This window comes from Benincasa hispida, chromosome 5 (genome assembly GCF_009727055.1).
Source record: "Benincasa hispida cultivar B227 chromosome 5, ASM972705v1, whole genome shotgun sequence".
NCBI lineage: Eukaryota > Viridiplantae > Streptophyta > Magnoliopsida > Cucurbitales > Cucurbitaceae > Benincasa > Benincasa hispida.
In genome coordinates this window covers 60,985,284-61,003,176 of record NC_052353.1, presented here as the reverse complement: position 1 = coordinate 61,003,176, position 17,893 = coordinate 60,985,284, and the positions used below count along the sequence as shown (strand labels likewise).

General features: G+C 36.2%; 1 protein-coding gene across 2 annotated transcripts in view; it reads left to right on the top strand.

Moving 5' to 3' along the window:
• The window catches only part of LOC120077764 (nuclear-pore anchor), a 93,083-nt gene that overhangs the window by 59,968 nt on the left and 15,222 nt on the right, over positions 1-17,893 (top strand). For both annotated transcript variants that reach the window (XM_039031771.1, XM_039031772.1), the window contains 13 exons: positions 68-166; positions 267-308; positions 421-474; positions 1,020-1,199; positions 1,314-1,361; positions 4,017-4,067; positions 4,785-4,868; positions 4,946-5,020; positions 5,123-5,307; positions 5,390-5,492; positions 5,635-5,751; positions 6,225-6,317; positions 17,679-17,837. In XM_039031771.1, coding sequence (XP_038887699.1) covers positions 68-166; positions 267-308; positions 421-474; positions 1,020-1,199; positions 1,314-1,361; positions 4,017-4,067; positions 4,785-4,868; positions 4,946-5,020; positions 5,123-5,307; positions 5,390-5,492; positions 5,635-5,751; positions 6,225-6,317; positions 17,679-17,837 — 1,290 coding nt within the window. The remainder of the gene's footprint in view (positions 1-67; positions 167-266; positions 309-420; positions 475-1,019; positions 1,200-1,313; positions 1,362-4,016; positions 4,068-4,784; positions 4,869-4,945; positions 5,021-5,122; positions 5,308-5,389; positions 5,493-5,634; positions 5,752-6,224; positions 6,318-17,678; positions 17,838-17,893) is intronic.

Here is a 17,893-nt window from a genome sequence, read left to right as displayed (position 1 = left end):
AAACTTTATACTTAACCATTAAGTGAGGATTGTTACCATTCTCATCTTGTACATCTGTATTTTAAAGGTGTCTGTCATAAAGTCTGAAAAGGAGTTGTTATCAAATGCTGAAAAGAGAGCACAGGATGAAATTCGAAATCTGTCTGAAAGATTATTCCGTGTGCAGGTTAGTTTCTAATCGTTCCCCCCTCCCCCCTTCTTCTTCTTCTTCTTCTTCTTCTGGTCTTGCTACTTTTATAATGGTTCTCATGTTTTTATGAGTGCAGACTTCTCTGGATACTATTCGAAGTGTTGAAGAAGTTCATGAGGTTGATCATTTTACTTGTTTGTTTTCTGCTGTTGTATTTATTTTATTTTATTTGTTTTTGAGATTGAAATCGTAGATTTTTATTTATCTATACATTGTCATTTGGCTAATAGGAGACTAGGGTTGTAGAAAGGAGGAAACTGGAGGAACATGCTAAGCAACTTGAGGTTAGTTCAATTGAGCCCTTCTGTTTGTCCTATTACTCATTAGAGCAGGGGATATTGTCTTCAGTTGTAAAGTTCAAATGAGCCCCACGGTTTGTATTCCCAGGATATTGGGTAGTTTTAAGTTCTAGCTGCCCCACTACTAAGAAACTTCTTTTTTTCCCCTTCAAAAGGAACAGAAACAAACTGTTTATTGATTAATGAAAAGAAATAAAAATGTTCAAACAATACCAACTTCTTTAATGAATAAAAGAAGATTTCTAAAAACACGTAAATATTCTAAGAACGGAATATGAAGGCCTTCGTTTGGTCTGATTGCACTGTTAAATGTCTCTGATTTGATTTTAAAAAGATATTTTACGAGAGAAAATATCTCTCATGTTTGGTAAGATTTACGTTCTCAAAGCCTTCAATTTGTCTGTTAGTAGAAAATTCCATACTCTCTACCAAAGCTGTCGAGGTTTGTTTATCTTGTGTATAATTCAAAAAGTGGCTTATATCTCATACGATATACTCTTGTGAATGTCTATGATAAATTGTGCTTGAAGAGGGAATGGGCTGAGGCAAAGAAAGAGTTGCAAGAAGAAAGGGACAATGTTCGAACTCTCACTCTTGATCGTGAGAAGACTTTAAAGAATGCAATGAGTCATGTTGAAGAGATGGGGAAGGAACTAGCAAATGCACTACACGCCACTGCTACTGCTGAAGCAAGAGCTGCTGTTGCTGAGGTTCGCCCCCACCCCCCTTTCAATTTACTACCTCTGTGTTCGATGCTTTTCTTGACAGTTTTTCAGTGAGCATTGTTCCTTTTCTTAGATTTACTTACTTTTCTTGTGCTTCAGGCCAAACTGTCTGATCTAGAGAAGAAAATTAATGCTTCAGATAATCAGGTTTACATTTTAATTCTTTCAGCTTCCTTTAGTTATATAAATGTGCTTGTTTTCTTGCGACCACTAGTGTTTGTAGGCTCAAACCATAAATCCCCATCTTATTATTTTCTTGAGAGGGTGTAGTCCTTGACTCCTTTGTCTCTCCATTTTGTAACTACGTAGAATTTTCTGTTGTCATTTTGGTAATAAGCGAGTGTAGTTGTGCTGATCGTAATTATCTATTGACTTGTATCTGACCAAAAAAATGTAGGATCTAATGACAATACTAGAGGGATGAATAAGATTGTCTATGAATTTTAACTTTATGAGACTAGTTAATCCAAAGGTGACAACTAAATTTGAAATTTAGTTCAAGATGTTATTTCTAAGTTTAAGAAATTAACACCAAGTAAACTATTCAAGTTTATAGCTAAATCAAAATTATGCAAAACCATAAATCAATCCTAACATGCAATCTAAAAATTAGAAAAGAAACTAATTGGATAAATAAAGGGGTTGAGGGAAAAGAAGACGCCAAAATTTATAGTGTTTCAGTCCTTTGCCTATTCCACTGCTCAAGAGTCATTGAATATTCTCTCATGGGTGAGAACAAAATATGACACGACCCCTTTTTTTTCACCTAGGTCTACGTTAAAGAGAAACCCAATTCATTTTTAGTGGTTTATGATCTAACAAATTTCTTTTTCTCACAACCCAAAGTGTACCTACACCTTAATACTAAAACCCAATAAAAACTAAAACTCAAAATATCACCTTGGTAATATTTTGAAGAGAACAAGGGATGATGGAAAAATGAAGAATTAGTTGCTGGGTTTTTTTTTTTTTTTGGTTGATTTCTCAAGAAAGTTGCTAGGAGGATGAAAATTGGTTGGTTTTAAAATTTGAGTGTTTTAAAGTCAACACTTGGATCGAGGGTAAAAAGAGATGGATGGCGGTGATTAAATGGAGAGAGAAAAGGAAAGAGATTGAACAAAGAAGGGAAAAAAGAGAAAAGGAAAGAGATTGAACAAAGAAGGGAAAAAATGGGAATGGGGTTTATGGGGGAATCACGTTTTTTCCCTTTTGTTTATAATGAAAGATGAAAAGTCAAATTTGAATTGGGATGCCACATGTAGTAATCTCATCGGATTGTTTGTGATCCCACCCTTCTCTTTTTTCTTTCTCTTTCTCTTTCTCTTTCAACAATCTTCCACTTGTCATTTTTTATTTAGTTCATGCTTGCTAGGTCATTGCCACATCATCGATCGTATTGGATTTTACCTTCAATCTTCTTTTACTCTCATCTTTCTCGTTGAGCTCCGATTTAAATGATTCATATGTGTTTGAATCGTCTTTCCGAGCTCTACAATATAAACACCCCTGAAACATTGAAATCATCCGTGCAACAACTTGGGTTTGTTATCATCAAAATATTTGTTTGATTGAAGCCCTAAAACTAACAAAAGAAGAAGATTTGTTGCATTGATGGTTGAAAAATCCGTGCAACAACTTGGGTTTGTTATCATCAAAATATTTATTTGATTGAAGCCCTAAAACTAACAAAAGAAGAAGAAGATTTGTTGCATTGATGGTTGAAAAAGTGGATATGTATTTTAACTGTATACGTGTATAAAACTTTGATGGCACAACTTAGGTGGGTGCGCCTTTGCAAAGGAGAGTAAGACGTCTTGGTTACAGCTTATAGCAATCATATCTTGTGAAAACCAATTCTTTCAGAACCTTAGAAGAATTTTATTATATGGTTCAAATGACAATCAACCCTCTTTAAATAGACCCAAAGAGAAAGGGCTTGGTCACATCTTAACTACAAGAAAATTTTAACCAAAACTTAACAAACCTTGGTAAAACCAAAAACAGTAAAATAGCAATACAAAATGAAGAATAAAAGCATTCTATACAATCGATAATCTACCCAAAAAGCCCCTAAATCAATATCCTTTCTTATGCGAATAAGAAAAATTTGTTTAAAAGAATGATGATAGATAATGGGTGTGTCAACCTAGTTGAGATAATCGGGTGTGCCTGCTGATCCCTTCTTTTTGAATATATTTAGTCTCATTGTAATTCGAGCAATAGTCTCTTTTCATTTTATCAATGGAAAATATTATTTCTGTTTAAAAAAATGACGATGGATATGGTGTTGGAGTTTTTGGAAGATTCTTTTGAACAATAGTAGTGTAATTTTTGCTGAAGTCTCCGAACTATTGAAGCAATATTGGGCATTATAAAGAGTACTGGGCTAGTAACAATATGTGATACCTCCAATAATAAATAGATATGTTAGGAGGGGCAGATCAGGGAATTCACGTCCCACCCCTTAAACTGACGTTGTTAGTTTTCATATTTAAGCTTCCATATTGTACTTTTGTGTTTAAGTGATACTTTGTGTATTTGCATGTGGTTTGAACATAACAGTGAAGGAGATTTCCACCATCTCGAATTGGTGGCGCCTTGAACTCATATTCTGGTTAATGTGTAATATTACTCAAGGAAGCATCTTAATACAACAATGTGCAATAATGAGTATTAGGCTAATAACAACAGTGAGCTAATAATGGAGATAATGATTATTAGGGCATGGATCTGAGCTTAGGAATCCATTGCTTGGTTCAGTCTAAGCGTAATTTTTCTTGTTTGTTTTCATCTTTCTGGCAGGTGGTTGAGTTGGATGATAGGAGTGGACTTAAGTCTCAGCCTTCAAATCAGGTAGTTTTCTCATATAGTAATTGGTGATTGCAACATATATTTTGATTATTACTAATTTGCTTGGACAACATTAGCCAAAAAGGCTGTACCTATTCTATTAATATGATGAAAATTGATGACATATAAAGTTTTGATAATTTCTAGAATTTCTTATCATTTCGCACCTAATGATTCATTAAAAATGACAAGTTTAAAATAAATATGTAACAAACTTAACTTTCCTTATTTACAATTTGCCAAAATACTCTTAACTTTGACATCCATTCTACAATCCGTAGTCACCACAGTAATTAAAATAAATCTACAGTAATTCTTAAACTAATCTTCTAAAATAAAACAAGTTTTTCTTTTATAAGGAGCTCCAAGCTCTGGGCTTTGGTTTAGAGTTTTTTTACCCACATGAAGCATTTAGATTTTGTATTATATCAATTATATCGATATTTGATAAAATCTTTCACAACTTCCATGAGTCATTCTCATAGCATGTTTATGCGTAAATTCATCAGTCTAGTTATTTTTTATGACTTATTCTACCTTCTGTTTTGTATATTTGCAAGAGTTCTTATTTGCACGTATTTGCACAGATTGATCAGTCTAATTATTTATTTATGATTTATTGTTCCTCTTATTTAGCATATCTGAAAGAGTTTGTTCCTCTTATTTAGCATATTTGAAAGAGTTCTTAGTCTTAACAACTTCTGGTTGAATGTGGCCTAGGTTGCAACAGATTTACGTAGAGCAGAGGCAGAGATTCAGAAATTTAAAGAAGAAGCACAAGCTTGTAAAGATCATATGCTACAGGTGCATAACTTTCATTTTTATATAATTTGTTGTGGAAAAACGTTTTAGTAACCCGAGTTAAATTTTTTATCTTTCAGTACAAGAGCATTGCTCAGGTAAATGAAGAAGCTGTGAAACAGATGGAATGTGCTCATGAAACTTTCAAGATTGAGGTATTTTTGTACTTAGGACTGGAAACATTTGTTCTTTTTGTTTCCTTCTTCTTCATCTTCTTTCTTTCCGTTGTTACCAATACCTGAGTTGCACATCTGTAGGCTGAGAAAATGAAGAAATCATTAGAAGATGAACTTCTTCAGCTTAGACAGAGGGTTGCTGAACTTGAAAATGAATCTATTTTAAAATCTCAAGAAATAGCTTCTGCTGCTAGTTTGAAGGAAGAGGCTATTGCATCTTCTCTGGCAGATATTAGAGCTCTGAATGAAGAGAACGCTGCAAAAACGTGAGTAATTTTTTTTTAGAAAAGAAATTCTCCAATGTTGTCGTGTAGTTAACTCATCCAAAAGAGCAATTATTTTTTATAGGTCTAAGATTCAGGAAATGGAAATTCAGATATCTTATTTAAAGGAAGATTTGGAAAGGGAACAGCAAAAGTGGCGTACTGCTCAAGCTAATTATGAAAGACAGGTTAGATATTATGTCCATTCTTGTATTAATTTGGTAAATGGAAAATAAAGCATCTTGATTTTGCACATGAAGTGGTTACTTAATTCTTCTCGTTTGTCAAGAATGTTAAGGTCTCGATGGACTTCTCCTTCCTTTGTATCAGGTCATTCTCCAGTCAGAGACAATTCAGGAGTTGACAAAAACATCACAAGCTTTGGCTTCTGTACAAGAGGAGGCAGCCGGGCTTCGTAAATTAGCTGATGCTTGCAAAACAGACAATGTAATGTTTTTCTTTGCACTTCTGCTGCTTAAGAAAAGGCTCTTCAAATGTGATTTTTCCTTATCCCTTTAAGGGATTTTGAACAATTGTTTTCTTTTTTAGTTGTAACATTCAACCAGGTGTGAGGATTTTTTAGGATTATGTTTTATCCTTAGTCAAGTGGACTTTTGTTTTTTTCAAATAGTTCTTAGCAGCTTGTCAAGTGTACGGTTGAATACACAGTGCCTCTTCATAAAGAAAATTAGCGAAGAGGAGCTTACCTTTATAAATGCCTATTAGATGAGATAAAATTTGTTTATTAGATCCCTAATTTTCTTTTATTTATTTGTTCTTGTTCTTGTTTGTTTGTTTGTTTTTTTTTTTTTTTTTGGTTTAATTCTATACTATGCTATTGATTTTATTTAGTGTTATTATGCCATGTATGTATTTTTTACTTAATTTTTCTGCATGACTATGCTTGATGTCCTATGTAGGAAGAACTAATGGCCAAGTGGGAAGGTGCGAAAGTAGCACTTGAGGATTTCAAGAATAAGGCTGACAAGGCATATGCTGAACTCAATGAACAGGTAATTCCTCAAATAAGAGCTATGCTAACTTTTTATTGAATTAACGAAAAGAGACTAATAACTTGAGATGTCTTTGAAAATATACATGATGATCATGACTCTACTTACCAATTACCTTAAGCTTGTTGATGCAACAAAGCATCAAAGGAGAGAAATCCCCAAGAAAAATCTTCATGCAAGTTATTACTAATGTTAAGAAGCATCCAAATACCGAAGATGAATATCTACTTATGGAAGTGGAAGGTAACTTACTAACCCAGTTAATAATGAGAGACCAAGCCTTCAAAAACTAATTACAATAGTTATATTGATTAATAAAGGCTGTTTCCTTTTCAAAAAAAAAAAAAAAAACACTAATTACAATAGTCCATGAGGCAAGAGATCCTTCCAACTGAAGAGACTTTCAGCAAAGGCCAAAACTTGGAACTTAACAGTTTAAGAGTTTTGACTATGGATGAAGCATTCTAGACAAGAAAAATTCGAGTTTGAAGCTGGAAGCACAAAAAAAGATCAAAGCCCATATGAAGCAAACTTTTGAAATCAATTGGATCTCAAGTAAAAATGTAGGGTTTAGGGTTTTACAACTTCCATTGAAACTCGAAACACGAAAAGATGAAAATAGTGACTTGGAACACAAGAGGTCTCAAAGATAGTAATAAAAGGCTGGCTCTCAAGTGCTTCTTAAAGAAAATTAACCCCTCAGTAGTGTTAATTCAAAAATCCAAGAAAGAAAATTTTGATGCAAGCTTTATTAAATCTATATTGTGTTCCAAAGAGATCGGCTGGGATTTTGTTGAATCTTATGGTGCTTCTGGTGGAATGTTGACAATGTGGGATACGAATTTGATTTCAGTATTTGAGACTCTAAAAGGAGGTTATTCCTTATCAATAAAATGTACCACTATCTGTAAAAAGAATTGCTGGATTACTAATGTATATGGGCCAACCGATTACAAAGAAAGAAAATTTGTGTGGGAAGCATTACTCTCTCTTGCAGCTTATTGTGAAGAGGCATGGTGCATTGGTGGAGATTTTAATATCACAAGGTGGGCACATGAGAGGTTCCCTTTGGGCCGAAGCACTAGAGGCATGAGAAAATTCAATGGATTCATAGAACAAGCAAAACTTTTGGAAGTCAGTTTGAGTAATGGGAGTTTCACTTGGTCAAGGGAAGACAGTTCAGTCTCAAGATCCCTTTTAGACCGGTTTTTTATATCAAAAGAATGGGATGAGTTATTTGAAAATTCAAGAGCCAATAGACAAACCCAAATATTCTCAGATCACTACCCAATTTTACTAGAGGCGGGCTCCTTCAGCTGGGGGCCCTCCCTTTCAGGTTTTGCAACAGCTGGTTGCTCAATAAGGAGTGTATCCAAATCATTGAGAAGGCATGGTTTAACAACAAAGTACATGGTTGGACTGGTTTTGTACTCAATCAGAAGTTAAAAGAAGTCAAAACAACAGTAAAAATGTGGCATTATAACTACAAGGAAGACCAAAAAAAGGAGAGGTTGTTAGCAGAAATTGAAAAATGGTATACTCTTGCTGAGATTTCCCCCCTTTCCAACAGTGATTATGCATTATGGTCATCCTTAAAATCAGATCTTATGTCTTTATTGAGGTCGGAAGAAATCAACCTAATTTAGAAAAGCAAGTTAAAGTGGCTCAAGCTGGGAGATGAGAATACAAGCTTCTTTCACAGATTCTTAGTAGCAAAGAAAAGGAGAAACTTCATAAATGAGCTAGTTGATGAGCAAGGAGTGCCAACAAAGTCTAGTTCAGAAATTGAAAGCCTAATAATCAATTATTATAGCAACCTTTTCCTAAAATCCCAGGGAGGAGACACATTCCTCTAAATCTAAATTGGTCATGTGTAAATTTAAATCAGAATTAGTCCTTGCAAGCCAAATTTTCAGCCACAGAAATTTTCTCAGCTATAAAAGCTCTCAGCAGAAACAAAGCCCCAGGCCTCGATGGCTTCACTTGAATTTTTGTTGAAATTTTGGATTCCTCTCAAGTCAAGCTTTGAAGACGCATTTGATGATTTTTGCAAGAATGGCAAGATCAATACTTGTATAAAAGAGAACTTCATATGCTGAATTCAAAAGAAGAAATTAGCAATCAAGGTCAGTGACTTAGGCCAATTAGCTTAACCTCCTTAATCTATAAAGTCATTGCTAAGGTGCTAGCCAAGAGACTGAAAGTGGTAATGCCTAACATCATTGCTCCCTCCCAAAGTGCTTTCATAGAAGGAAGACAAATCTTGGATCCTATTCTTATTGCCAATGAAGCTGTTGAAGATTACCGAGTGAAAAAGAAGAAGGGGTGGATCCTTAAGCTTGATATGGACATTGCACTCCTTGCTAAATGGGGGTGGAGATATTTCAATGAAGAAAATTCTCTTTAGGGCAAAGTAATCAGAAGTATTCATGGTAAAGACTCCTTTGATTGGCACACAACAGGGAAAGGTGGTAGAAGCTTGAAAAGTCCATGGATTAGCATCTCAAAGACTTGGCTTAAGATAGAATCCTTGGCCACTTTCAAACTTGGTAATGGCAGCCGAATTGCTTTTTGGTTAGATCCATGGGAAGGATCTTCCCCCTTCAGTACCAGTATCCAAGCCTATTTAGAATCACCTTGTTACCCAATGGTTCAGTTGTTGACCATTGGGACAACTGCTTAGCCTCTTGGTTCATTTCCTTTCGAAGATTGCTTAAAGATGAAGAAGTGCTGGCCTTCCAAGAGTTGTTGGGGAAAATTGCAAGTAGAAGTCCATCTGATTCTTTTGATAAAAGGGTATGGTCTATTTCAGCCACTGGTTTTTATACAGTTAACTCCCTTAAACTGCATCTCTCCCCTTTCTCCCCTTTGGATAAGTCCCTTTACTCGGCCATTTGGAAGATAAAAAGCCCTAGAAGAGTCAATATTCTCATATGGATAATGCTATACGGACAGCTGAATGTAGCTGATGTTCTTCAAAGGAAGCAGCCTTCAACCTCCCTATCACCCTCAATCTGCCCTTTCTGTCTCCAACATAGTGAAGACTCCCTTCACCTTTTTTTCACCTGCCCTTATTAAGCCTGGTGCTGGAAAAAGCTGCTGTGCTTCAACTTTTCATGGATTATGTGCAATGACTTCAAAGGCAACGTGCTGGAACTTCTTGCTGGTCCTAGCCTCCACAACCCTATCCGACTTCTTTGGTGTAATGCAATAAAAGCTCTCTTGGCAGACTTTTGGTTCAAAAGAAATCAAAGGATTTTTCACAACAAAGCTCTTGGATGTCAAGATCGCCTCGATTCCACCCGCCGTCAAGCTTCCTCTTGGTGCATCCTCTCAAAACCATTCAATGCTTATAGTCTATTGGATCTCAACCTTAACTGGGGGGCTATCATCTTCACTTCCCCCTTTGGACAACAATAATTCGTGCCGGACGCCTTGTTTNCTTTTTGAACTCTTTAATTATCCCCCTCAGTTTTAGGCCACTGTTTTGGCTCTATTTTAAGCCACTATTTTGGGTTTTGTACCTCGATTTGTACTCTCTTTAGTGTTTCTTCTCTCCTCTGTGGTTACATTGGATGTGACGAGGGTGCTAAGGGGGGTGTCAACCTAGTTGAGACACCTGGGTGCACCTCCTAATCCTAAAAGAAGTCCTAGTATTTCCGTTTTGCTTTGCTCATTGTATAACCCTCTTGTACTATGAGCTTTAGCTCTTTTTTATTTTAATATATTGACCTGTTTCCTTTTCAAAAAAAAATTTGCTAATTCCTTTGAATCTCCTGAAAGAATCCCCATTTGAGAAATTCCAAGGCTGACAGCTTACTTACAACCCACGAAGATAACCTGCCTCCATATTTTCTAATGTATCAACAAAAGCCCAGCCAAATTCTTTAGGATTCCAAAATGATTTTATAAGAAAACTAGCCACTTCCTCCGCCTTTGACTCTCGAGCTAAAACAACCATAGGGTGTCTTTGCAGAAACATTTTAAAGAGCTGTTTCAAAATACCTCTAAGTCCACGGGTGATCCAAGTGAAGAAATTTCATTAATGCAAACAAGAGACCAATACAATCAATAACTAGCTTTAGGAGTGTGAAAAGAGGCTTTCCCAAGAACCAAACCACACTCCTCAACCGAAGAAGAAAACTTGGAAGGGATTTGAGAGGGTGCTAGCGGAGAAAATGGCTTCTGGCCTGATTTATCCTTAGCCGAACTTTTAGAGTAAAGCTGCGAAATCTTCTCTAGAAATGTCCTCAGAATTGACTTCTTCAGATACTGAGTTAAAGCCATATCATGTTCATCACTACTTACACTTAATATGGATTCATCATTTGAATCTTCTTCAGGCTGGAAAGCTTCTGGTGAAGGATCTTTTGGCACTTCCTTAATCAACTTAATGTTTGAATCCGGAAAGGATATAAAACATTTGGAGAAGACTTGAGGAGGATGAGAACTTGAGGGAAGTGACCTTGTCTTTTTAGATGCCAACGCTAGAATTTGCACAAGAACACATCTTTCCTCTAAGACATCTGAATTTACCTCAGTATCTTTGAAATGGAGTGGAAATATCTTACGAGAGTAGTTCTTAGGAAGAGCGGGAATGGGCAAACTCTTTTTCTTAGAAGAGATAATTGCAACACCATCTACAGGAGAGTGAGAGAGGGGATAAAAGCCCTTCCCCTTCCTTTGCTATGGGCTTCCAAATCGACACAACCTTCTTTCTGACTTCAATTAGGTTGGCTGCAAAAAGTCGTTCTTCTCTGCCTTTCTCGAGAATAAGGGAGAGCTTTTTTCTTTTTTCTTTTTTCTTTTTTTATTTTTTAATATTAAATTTAATAAAGCGCTGTTGTCTTTTGATATTCCAGGACTTCAATAGTTAAGAAGAGTAGTCTTTTGAAAGTGATTCGAAAGGTTTCCTTGAAAATCTTGGAAGAGTTTGAAAAGAAGCAAGAAAATCAATGTCAGGATTTTGGGGAAGAGGAACTATTCCTTCGTCTTGCATAACTTGTTTAAATAAATCAATGGGATTTGAGAAATCATTTATAAATAGCTCCCATGAATAAACATTGAAGGATCAACTGCCTCAATATCACCGAAGTTTAAGAAAATCTTGCCCCTCTTCACATCTTTAATCTCAATAGTTGAAGGCACGAAACCACACAAATTTTTCTTGACTTGGATTTTTGCTTCTGTACAATTAAGAAGGTTGAGAGTTTCTGATGCAATGTTTTCAAGACCCCCAAAGTTCCCACCAATGGCTTCAAAGGTTTTTTTACACCAATAATCTAATGGAAGATTCTTAATTGTAGCCCATCCTCCAAACCCATTTATTAATAAAGGTTGACTGTGCTGAAATTTGTCCCACCTTTCTAAAAGCAAATGATAAGGACCGATCTCCTGCCACTTGCAAGGAGATTCAACCAACTCCTCTAACTTTCCTTGATAAATTTTGATCAAAGCCTTCTCAGCAAACAGGGGATTAATAATAACTTTGGTTTGAAAGTGCTTTTCCAAAGTCTTAGCAATCTCCTTCCAATCATTAAACACAAACAATCTTGAAGTGACCCATAAGTTGTTAAAATCTACCTTGAACACATTAGAATTTTTTTCGGACCCAAAAGAATCTATGTTCTGTTATTCCTTTGCCAAAACTTTGCCAAAACTGAGGACTTCGGCTGGGAAAAATCCTTCACAACATCTACAAAACTTTTATTCTTAACTCCTAACGTGGAAAGCTCTAAAGGGGGCTTATTTGTTTGCAAGGAATTTGATAAAGAAAGATGATGAATTTGTTGGATTAAAGACCATTTTTTTCAAGAAGCCATTGAGCACATCCAAGAAAGTCGGCCAACCCTGATTTGAAGCTTTCGTAGGAACATAAATGAAGCGTCGTCCTCTTGAAATAGGCCAAACAACATAGTTTAAAATCCAACTAGAGGTAGAGCGAAATTTTGAAAGCCTTGTTGCAACTGAGTCGTCACCATTTCTAAAAAAAAGGTTGCTTGGTCTTTGAAGGAGCTCTGAGGTATAGTCTACAAACGAGCTCATATCTTCCATATCATCCATGAAGGACAAGCCAGAATTTTACCAAAGGCAGAAGAATGAATCATTATTTTGCAACTTTCAACTTCCATTTTAGCAAAACTAAAACACTCGAGAAACGCCTAGTAGCTACCCACTGACCATAGTACTGCTCACGGACCTGAAAGGCTAGACAAAAGATGGAGAAAATGTTGGGAAGATGGTTGGAGGTACAAGATTGTTGAAGTTAACTCCAATAGTATTGAAAATGGGTGCACTTTTGCTCAAGTACCAACATTAGATTCATCAAAGACAACTTCCAATTCTTCGAGGCCACTTCGTTCTTCGCAAAAGTTTAAGCATTCAAATTTCCCTCTTTCGAAATGTAAGATGCAATTTAGTAGGAGTGTTCCTTGTTGTTCTTCTCCAAAAAGGTCCTTAATTCATACCGAATCTGATGATGATTTGGTTGTTAGTGTGAGTAGCGAAGAATTCGATACTAATGATGTGGTTCTAGCTTTTGATGAGAATTTTTTGTTGAATAATTGCAGTGAGGTGAAGTTTTTGCAATTTTGTTTCAAGGGATAGAAGAGTGGATGAATCACATCTCTAAGTCTTTCTCCTTTGTCTTATTTAATACCATCCCATCATTCCTCCACTGATTGTTTTTTTTATATTTGTGAGTGTCCAGACTAGCTTACGCACACCTCGATTAATCATACGGGACAACCCGCCTGACCTTATAACATTGGTATCAAGAAAACTCGTAGGAAATATATTTCTAGGTAAGTGGCCACCATGGATTGAATCCTTGACCTCTTAGTCATTTATTGAGACTATCTCCTTTATACCACAAGGCCTCTTAAACCACCGATTGAACAAAAAACTTAAGCTTATGAGTAAAGTAGATTTAATTATATATCTAACACTCCCATATTGTTCTATCTTGTACCGACCATTTGATTGGTCTAGCTAAGCATTTTGCATTGTTTTGGTTGCGTTTCAGCCATTTCTCGTCCTTTTTGTGTATGTATGTATGGATGTATTTTGGATATGATGAGGGCGCTATGGGGGTGTCAACCTAGTTGAGATGTCCGAGTACGCTTGCTAATCCTTAGGCCTATTGCTCACTTGAGCTTTTGTCTCACTATTCAATTAATATAGACTCGTTTCCTTTTAAAGAAAAAAACACTCCCTCACTTGTGGGCTTCTTGAAGAAGACCCAACAAGTGAAAATCAATATGGGGAGGAAACAACATTGCAAAGGCTTGAATACAGGACCTCCCTGGACCACCTACTCTGATACCATCTTAAACCACCGATTGACCCAAAAGCTTAAGCTGATGGGTAAAGGTAGATTTAATTATATATCTAACAAAGTCAACCCATGATGTTTATCTTTCCTCCATTGATGAGGTTTATGAATTGCAATTTTGTAAAACTCAACACAATTTGGATCAGGTTGTATCTTTGCAATCTCTCATTATGAAATTTATTTTGTGGAATACTTGAGGTCTTGGGAATTGTTAAATTTGTATATTATTGAATAAATTAGAGTAATTCAGAGTACATAATCAACCTTCTATAAGGTGAATAAATAGACATCAATAAACTAATAAAGGAAAATATCAAAATGGAAATAATGATGGAAAATAAAATAATGAGGAATAAACCCTAATTTCTTTTTAACACCCTCACTCAAACTCAAGGTGGTAGATTGATGAACAACTTGAGTTTTTAAAGATGACTTCCGAAATAAATCAGCAAATTTGGGATGGAAACAAAAACCCACGAAGAACGAAAACATAAAATAGGTTGGAAACATAAACCCACGAAGAACGGAAACAAAAACTTCTGGGCTAGAAACATTGGTCTTCATATAGAGATCTGTAACAAAACCTACAACAACTTCTGGGTTGAAAACAAAGATCCTCATAAGAGATCTACAAAAACCTAAAAATGACTGATTTGAGAACAGAACAAAGGCCTTTATGCAAACAGAGATTTGCCATAATCGTAAATAAACCAAATTGAACCAACTTAAACTAAACCAAACTGAACCAAAGAACTAAACTGATCGAACCAGAATTAATCGAACCAATATGACCAAAGTGGTTTTGACCAATAAATTGATCCAGACCTGATCTAGGCTGAATGGACTAGTTAAAATAAACCTGAACGGGACAGAGTGCAAAACTCACGAGATGTGTGAAGAAAGATGATGGACAAAGAGAGATAACGTCGTAGGGATTTGGTGCAACATGGATGGGTAACTTGAGTCGGACCTGGGCGGCGCGACGAACTTGGTCGATGGACGGACGCATCTGAGTGGTCGAGGATTTCACAACGGATGTGGGTGACACTATTGTCGACGGAGTTTTGCGGACAGATTTGAGGTCAAGGTAGCTGTGCGCATGCAGATCTGTGGTCGACGACTTGGAGGCACAAATCGGAGCATGGGGCAACTAGATCTGGCGTTGAACAAGTTGGAGGGCAACGGTGGTATAGGTCTGGAGCGGCGTGAATGGGTCAGAGTGGGATTTGAAGTGCGACGAGTGAAGCTGATAGGATGAAGTAGCGGCTGAAGCTGAAACCCTAATGCTCTGGTATGTGAGATCAGGATTTGGTAGAAGGGTCTACGTGGATCTGGGATGACGACAAGAATAACTATACTCAAACCCTAATGGGTGATGGGTCCGCCTCCATCGACCGATCGATGGAGGTAGAGAACTTATTTGGCTATGTTGGCTAGATTTTAATGAGACAAAATCCTAATAAACCTAATGCTCTGATACCATGTTAAATTTGTATATTATTGAATGAATCAGAGTAATTTAGAGTACATAATCAATCTTCAACGAGGTGAATAAATAGACATCAATAAACTAATAAAGAAAATACATAAATGAAAAATACCAAAATGGAATTAATGATGGAAAATAAAATAATTAGGAATAAACCCCAATTTTCTTTTAACTGGAATAATAAATCTAAGCGTATTGCTTTGAAAATTTTCTTCAGATTCATAATCCAATTTAGGAGACAAGGGAGAATTTTGACCTATTTTTCGTTAAATCTTTGTGGAGTTTTGTATGGTATTTCCGTACTGTTAGTAATATTAAATAGCTAAAACAGAACCGGAAGACTTCGCAGTCCAGCTTATAGTAGAGAGCTAGTCCTCTCCCTCTTCACGACTACGTTTCTATAGACAAAAAACATAAACCTCCCTACCCACTATACGTTATTTTATTTACTGACTACACTTACTCCCATTATTGTCTTAATGGGACCCCCATGCTAACAAACTTTTACCCTGGGTTCCCCTTTTTACCCCAAACATGAGTATTTCAGTAATACTGGAGACCTAACATCACCTTCCGAGGTTAGATGAACTTTGTCCTCAAGGTTGTAGTCAGGGAATTGTTGTTGAAAGTCCTTTAAAACCATCCATGTAGCTTCATGTTCGGGTAGATTCTTCCAACTAACAACTCCACATCTCCATATTGCACATCCTGCTAATAGTCAAATATGTCATCCGGTTCTGCTACCCACTCATACATATATGACAAAATTGGTGGCTCAACTTGTACCATTGAATGAGAGCCCACTGCCTTCTTGAGTTGAGATGCATGAAAAAATGGGTGGATGGTGGCTTCTGAAGGCAATTGCAACATATAGGCAATTGTTCCTATACATTCCTCGATACGATAGGGCCCAAAGAATTTGGGAGTCAGCTTCTCATTCCTCCTCTTTCTATACGGACGAATCTTTAGGTACACCCAATCTCCCACTTCAGTGGTTACCTCTAGGTGTTTGTGATCAGTAAATTTCTTCATTCTATTTTGAGCATTAGCTAAGTGAGCCTTGAGAACATCTATGGCCACATCTCCTTCCGCAACTGTTGATCATGGGTGGCATTCACTGTCTTCTAGGATCGTCCCGTTCCTATAGAACCTATCACTAAAATACCCCTAGAGGGGGATAGGGCTAAGCGGAGTGAAAAGGGTTTTCCATGAGATGGGAAATGAAAGTGGTAGTGCAATTATAAATATGATTTCTAATGATAGATTACAAGGTTGGGCTGGCTCTGTATTTAGCTTCAAACTGAGGAAATTTAGAGAAGCTTTTAAAGACTTCATATGCAGAATATGAAGCATCAAGGATAGGATGAGAAAAAGGTCTTCTTCTGAGTTTGAATATTTATTCTAGATATTTGATCTGCAATTGTAGGAGAACTATTGGAGCACATGTCTGGAAAATTTTCCTAGTTTATTCAGTTTTGTGTTATTACACAATGGTTTGATTTTTGTTCATTAGGATGCAAATACTAGATCATGAATCATTTTTCAGACAAATTGCTGAGAGATGAAGAATGTCTGGCTTTCTGTTTGTATCAGGTAAAAGAGTGGCTTTTCAACCTGATTGTCGAAGTTGAAATTTGGATTCCTCTAGAATTTTTGTTAGCTCCCTTTCCAATCACTTGACTGCGTTTTTATGGATAAGCCTGTTTGTGAGGCCTTATGGAATTCCAAATGCTCTAGTCGAGTTAGTGTTCTTATATGGATTTTTTCTTTTCAAATGGAAAACAGACTTTTTATTGAAATAATGAAAAGAGACCTCGCTCAAACTACAAATGTAGAAACAGAACAGTACTTACCAAGCACACTTGGAGCAAAACAAGAAGCAAAGCTAAAACTTAAGCTCGTAAGAAAAATGCAATCCAGTTTAAGCAAATGTGGCAAGTCTTTTTGCTTTGTGGATAGCTGAATTGCTACTCCTACCTTTGATGGAAGCTGCCCTCTCATTTCTTGTCTCCTTATGTTAGTCCTCTTTGCATGGCCGTTTGTTCTCCATTTCTCAATTCCAGTGGGTGTTTGGTGATTCGTTCTTAGTCATTATTGTTCTATTACGGGTTCTATTTGGTTGTAATTTATTTTTAGTTCTGTTATGGGTTGTATTTGGTTATAATTGTTTTATTTTACTTCTTTTTTTTGTTTTGTTTTGTTTTGTTTTCCCTTTTTTTTTTTTTCTTTTCGTTTATTCAAAAAATGTTCATCATACCAATGAAAAGTCTTGAACAATTCAAAGAAAAATTAAAAATTGGCGTAGAATCTACTTAAATTCCTGCATTTTCTGTCTACGTTGTGGAATATAGACAAACAAATAATAATAATAAAAAAACTTCAATTTTCTTTTGTTCGTGTGTATTTTTTGTATTTATCCTTTCGCTTCTTAGGTGTTTGTTTCCTTTTAAGTTTGTGGAAGTTGCTAGAACATGTGAAATCTCAGTTTGTTTGTTTGTTTTTTCATTCCTTATTTGTTCTAATGATGTTCATTTTCTAGAATAAAATTCTGCATGCTCAACTTGAGGCTTTCCACATTCGTTTGGTGGAGAAGGATCAAAAGTTGGCTGGAGTTTCTTCTGAAAGTAATACAACCGAAATGGTTGGGGATGCTGGTATTCAGAGTGTGGTTAGTTACCTCAGACGCACAAAAGAAATTGTAATGTTCCTTTCCCTTATTTTATTTTAAAAACATCCTATTCATGCTTCGTTGAG